We start from the raw sequence: 4,836 nt of genomic DNA, 5'->3' as shown, positions 1-4,836 counted from the left end.
TGGGGTCCACTAAAATGCAGCCACCCACTCCTTTTCTTTCACACAAAGCCTGTGCGTAATTCCCCCGAAAAAAGTCATCCGTCTTTGCTCCTAGCAACTCCGTCCGTCACCCCGCTTTCTCAGATGCTACTTAAACGAAAAGTGAATGTAGTTTAAAACGCATTGAGAATTCAAAGATAAAAGCCAGGTGAACACGCTGCTTCGCCCTACTCACCGCTGGCGCGTTACCGCCTCCTCATAAAAAAGGAAATGGTGGCATCTCGTGTAGCTGGATTCGTATTTATCTTTAAAAATATCCCTCCAGCGACAGCTAGACTATGTCTGTGAACAGAAACTGGTTCTAATCTGAGGGGCCAGTGTTTCTCACCGGCTTCCTGCCTGCATTTGATCCGGCAGAGAGTTAGAAGCCTTAAATGTGTTGTGAGGGCACCGAGCTGTCAGACCTTTTGGCGAGTAAGATTGATCGCGCGCAGGCTTCCAGGACTCTTTGTTTGGTATATAAGCAACAAACTGAGAGAAGCCTACCACTTCTCTTCTTCCATCTCCTACTCACCGAGCCACTTTTTAAAAAATGAAAATACGGTATGTGCTGCCTAACGAAAAAAATATCTCAAACATGGTTTTCACAGATTATTCTGGAAGAGGCATGAAACCAAACACGGCGGGGAAGGGCAATTCAATAACATTTCCATCCGCATAATAACGCTGCAAATGGATTCGTTGTAAGTGGTCGATTGTAACTGTGTTTGCTTCATTGCAATTTCAGGTAGAAATGATAATGGGAATACAATGAGAGGCTTTCTCAGCACTGTAACCAGTGCCCTTCCAGTAAATCCAGGCTTAGCCTGTGGAGTGGCTTCCTGCTTAATATGAAAAAGGAACCGTTTCAAAGATGTGCAAAGGCAGTAATTATGGTAGATTTTAGTTATCGAAAATTGTGACCAACACCAACAATGATAATAAAAGAAAAAGCTCCTGTGGGTTTACTATAATATTTGTTAGTAGCTGCACGTACACGGGCGTGCATGACCTCGTTATAATACCTTTTTGTGGAATAAACGAAACTGCCATGTGCCTTAATATCATATCTGTCAAGTCAGCATAAAAAGCCTATAATAGTAATAATAATAATCATAATAATAACAAAAATAACACTGTTTGCGAGCGCATATGCATAACACATGCCTGTGTGTCCCTGCGCAAATTTCTGCACAATAGCTGTAAATGTTCAACCACTGTTATGGGTTGGTGAAATGGTCTGAACGTGCCATCTGTCAGTATTAACTTTATGGATGGGCCTTTTTATTGCAGCACATGCCAGCGGATGCACTGCATATGTCATTATTATGAAACCTTTAAAGAATCACATTCATCCTGGTGTCCAAACTCACCTCACAGTGAACAGACTTCATTGTTGTGGTTTGTTTCTGTCGAGAAATCTCAAAATCAGTTTTGAGCGTTTCATTTTTTTTCCACCTCTGAAGGCTGACTCTTGATTGTATGAATAGCTGGGCTACTGGCGTGAAGTGTGTGTGTGTGTGTGTGTGTGTGTGTGTGTGTGTGTGTGTGTGTGTGTGTGTGTGTGTGTGTGTGTGTGTGTGTGTGTGTGTGCGGTGTGTGTGTGCGGTGTGTGGTGGGGGCGTTCTCCACTGACATCCTCAAACAATACGAGAAAGACGAGAAAGAGGAGTGCACGAATCCGCGCACCCAGGCTGTGCTCTTTCCCTGTAATAGTGAGCGCGTCAGCCATTCTTAAAAAACACATTTTGTAGCTTAGTGGAGTGGACTGCAGGGCGAGAGGAGGATAAACTCAGCAGACAAAGATGTAAATATAAACAGTCGTCCCCCCCAGCTGAGCGAGGCGTTCTTCACCAGAGTTTTGGATCAATCAGGCAGACAGTGGCTTCTTTTGATTAAACCCCAAATTGTCATTGGGCAGAGGTAATCATGTGACAGGCAATTCGGTCCAATTTCAACCTTGTCTCCATGAATTCAATAGTTTAATAGCAGCTCGGTCCCCATACGGCCGTAATCAGTGAAATAGAAAAAAAAACACCACAAGGAGATTTTTTTTGATGATTTTTTTAATTTTTCGTCATCACTGAGCTGCAATATTTTTTAAGAAATACGCGTGCAAACTTTCCTCGGCTCTCAGGGAGAGGAGATGAATTACGAATTCGAGCGAGAGAGCGGTTTTATCAATAGTCAGCCGTCGCTTGCTGAGTGCCTGACATCTTTCCCCCCTGTCGCTGATTCATTTCAAAGTTCATCAATCAAGAGCTCGACGCTTTCACGCCCGACACTGATTCCTCCTCCCTTTGAGCAGACCATTCCCAGCCTCAACCCGGGCAGCCATCCGCGGCATGGCCGGCCTAGACACAGCCCCGACGGATGTAGCCCGCTGCCTACCGCCTCCTTACCCCCGGAGTACCCATGGATGCGGGAGAAGAAAGCCTCCAAGAGGAACCACCTGCCGACTTCCACTGCTACTACCATCTCCAACGGACCCGTGTGCTTCTCTCCGAAAGGTGGGTTATTTCAAAGCAGAAAGAGCTGCTGTGATCTATCTTCACTCTCTGGTGCTAAATTGAAGACCTGCAAAGGCCCTTCCTCAAAACAACAAATAGGCTTTAAGTCGGTTCATTGTGGCAGATTTATGGTTGTTGCTTTGCAGTTATTGTGTGTGAAGCAATAAAAGGAAGCGAAAAAAAGTTTGGGTAAAGTTTGGTGATGTAAGATGATTTATTCCCCTAGCCGAGGCAGAGTTTTGATGTGTGACAGTAATGAAGAGTGATGGAGTGCCTTTGCCGAGGAGGGCAGCTGGAGCATTCATTAGTATCCCACACCAGCCTGGACCTCACTGCTTCTAAAGTGCACTGAGTTTAGTTCACGCTCACGCTGAGCCTTATTTTATCTATAAAACAATCTGATGAAGATCTTTACAGAGCGACGATTTTTTTTAGGGGGGTGGTGAACGCTGTATAAGTTTGGTTCAGTATAGCTCCAGCGGCCATTTTGCTGCAGCGTGCTGTGAGCCACTCTCTGGTGGACTGTGATAGCCATAACGTTAGATTTATGAGCAGCAGGGTTATGTAACTGCTGGGTCCTGCGTTTTTAATCCCATGCTACTGTGCCGCTTATTTTCTAGGCTCGCCTGAGATCGTGGAGAGCGGTGGGGGAGGAGGGGGCTCCCGTCGGCTGAGAACAGCGTACACTAACACACAGCTTCTGGAGCTGGAGAAGGAGTTCCACTTCAACAAGTATCTGTGCCGGCCCAGGAGGGTGGAAATAGCGGCCCTGCTGGACCTGACCGAGAGGCAGGTTAAAGTCTGGTTCCAAAACCGACGCATGAAGCACAAGCGGCAGACCCAGAGCAAGGAGAACCACAACGGGGACGGCAAGGGGCTGAGCGCCGAGGACGGCATTCACAGCGAGGAAGAGGACGAGGCCCCCCAGTACGAGCAGAGCGGGGCCCTACTGGAAAGAGATACCTGCTCCTTTCAAAACAACACACAGCAGCTCCACAATGGAGAGTCGATGAGCTTTGCTGCTGCGCCGCTGAACAGCAATGACAAAAATCTGAAACATTTTCCCAACCCGTCACCCACTGTTCCGGGCTGCATGTCAACAATGGGCCCCGGCTCGGCATCTGGCCCGGACAATGGCGACAGTCCCCCGGCCCTGGATGTTTCTTTACACGATTTTCAACCTTTCTCCTCGGATTCCTGCCTGCAGCTCTCCGATGCAGCCTCGCCGAGCTTGTCAGAGTCTCTGGACAGCCCCGTGGACATTTCTACGGACAGTTTCTATTTTTTCTCGGAGTCTCTAACTACAATCGACTTGCAGCATCTGAACTATTAACTAGAATCAATCAAATAACCCTTTTCCCTTCTTTCTTTCGGGACAATAAATATCAGGCTACAACAACATTAACCCCGATGTTATTTGTATATTCGGCACATTTATTCTGTTGATATTTGACTTGACGATTAATACAAGGTAAGGATGAGATTAAATCACTGAAGCAGCTTAAACGTGGCTTGTAATTACCATAACAACTTGTTCTCTTGGAATGGAAATTATGAGTGTTTGTGAATAATTATACAATATTAGGCCTATGGAACCTGGTCCTTTTTATTTTTGTATAGCTTCCAATGTCTTGGATATTTTTGTTAGAATACAATTAACTTGCTACAATCTTCTTTTTTCTGGTGTTTGAGTGATTTATTATCCATTTTCCAGACTTTCCTTTTTTTTCTTTTTCTTTTTGCTTGAATTATTCATGTAGAAAAATATACAAAATAAAAATAATTTTTAAGAAGTAGGACATGGAGAGATAGAGACGTTATGCAAATTTAACAACAGGTTGGCAATGAATATAAATAGGCTAGACTTCGAAGTGTCGTTGAAGGCACACACGGTGTAATTTTTTTTCCCTAGGACTAAAATTTCTTTGAAAAGTTTGCCGAACCATAAAAAAATTAAATCAGTTTCCTGAAATCTTAAAACTTTGGAGGTTACACTTTTTATTAAGTCAAATGACGTATAATTGTACACAAACTGAAAAGAAAAACACTGAAAAATTGCAGCATTTCTTTAAATCTTTTGGATAATTCGCATTTACACTTAAACATAAAAAGATGGTTTTACACTGTTTGATTAAGCACCAACACGGATTTTTTTTATTTTCTCCTTCAAACTATTTTGCAGAGAGAGAGAGTGGGAGAGGGGGGAAAAGCAGCAAATATGGCAACACGAATCTAGGCATGACAGAGCTCTTAACATTGTATGCATGTTGCAGGCAAATACGCGAGCCATGTTTGCCTTCAGGAGCTC

General features: G+C 44.3%; 1 protein-coding gene across 1 annotated transcript; it reads left to right on the top strand.

The window, feature by feature from the left end:
• The first annotated feature begins 368 nt into the window (after positions 1–368).
• On the top strand, positions 369–4,202 carry LOC146683346 (homeobox protein Hox-A2a). The gene is made up of 2 exons (XM_085446749.1): positions 369–2,528; positions 3,149–4,202. The coding sequence occupies exons 1-2, from the start codon at positions 2,165–2,167 to the stop codon at positions 3,859–3,861; spliced, it is 1,077 nt and encodes a 358-aa protein (XP_085302875.1). The 5' UTR covers positions 369–2,164; the 3' UTR covers positions 3,862–4,202.
• Positions 4,203–4,836: the final 634 nt, after the last annotated feature.

The sequence above is a fragment of the Copadichromis virginalis genome, linkage group LG22 (genome assembly GCF_057382275.1).
Source record: "Copadichromis virginalis isolate Kocher_CV1m ecotype Utaka linkage group LG22, C_Virginalis_male_GT1.1, whole genome shotgun sequence".
NCBI classification, from domain to species: Eukaryota; Metazoa; Chordata; class Actinopteri; order Cichliformes; family Cichlidae; genus Copadichromis; species Copadichromis virginalis.
Note: the sequence above shows the minus strand (reverse complement) of the source record. Positions and strands in the feature narration are given on the sequence as shown.

Coding starts and splice junctions, on each gene's coding strand:
- LOC146683346 (XM_085446749.1), top strand. CDS start 2,165: ATGAATTACGAATTCGAGCGAGAGAGCGGTTTTATCAATAGTCAGCCG. Junction 2,529..3,148: donor CGTGTGCTTCTCTCCGAAAG/GTGGGTTATTTC, acceptor CTTATTTTCTAG/GCTCGCCTGAGATCGTGGAG.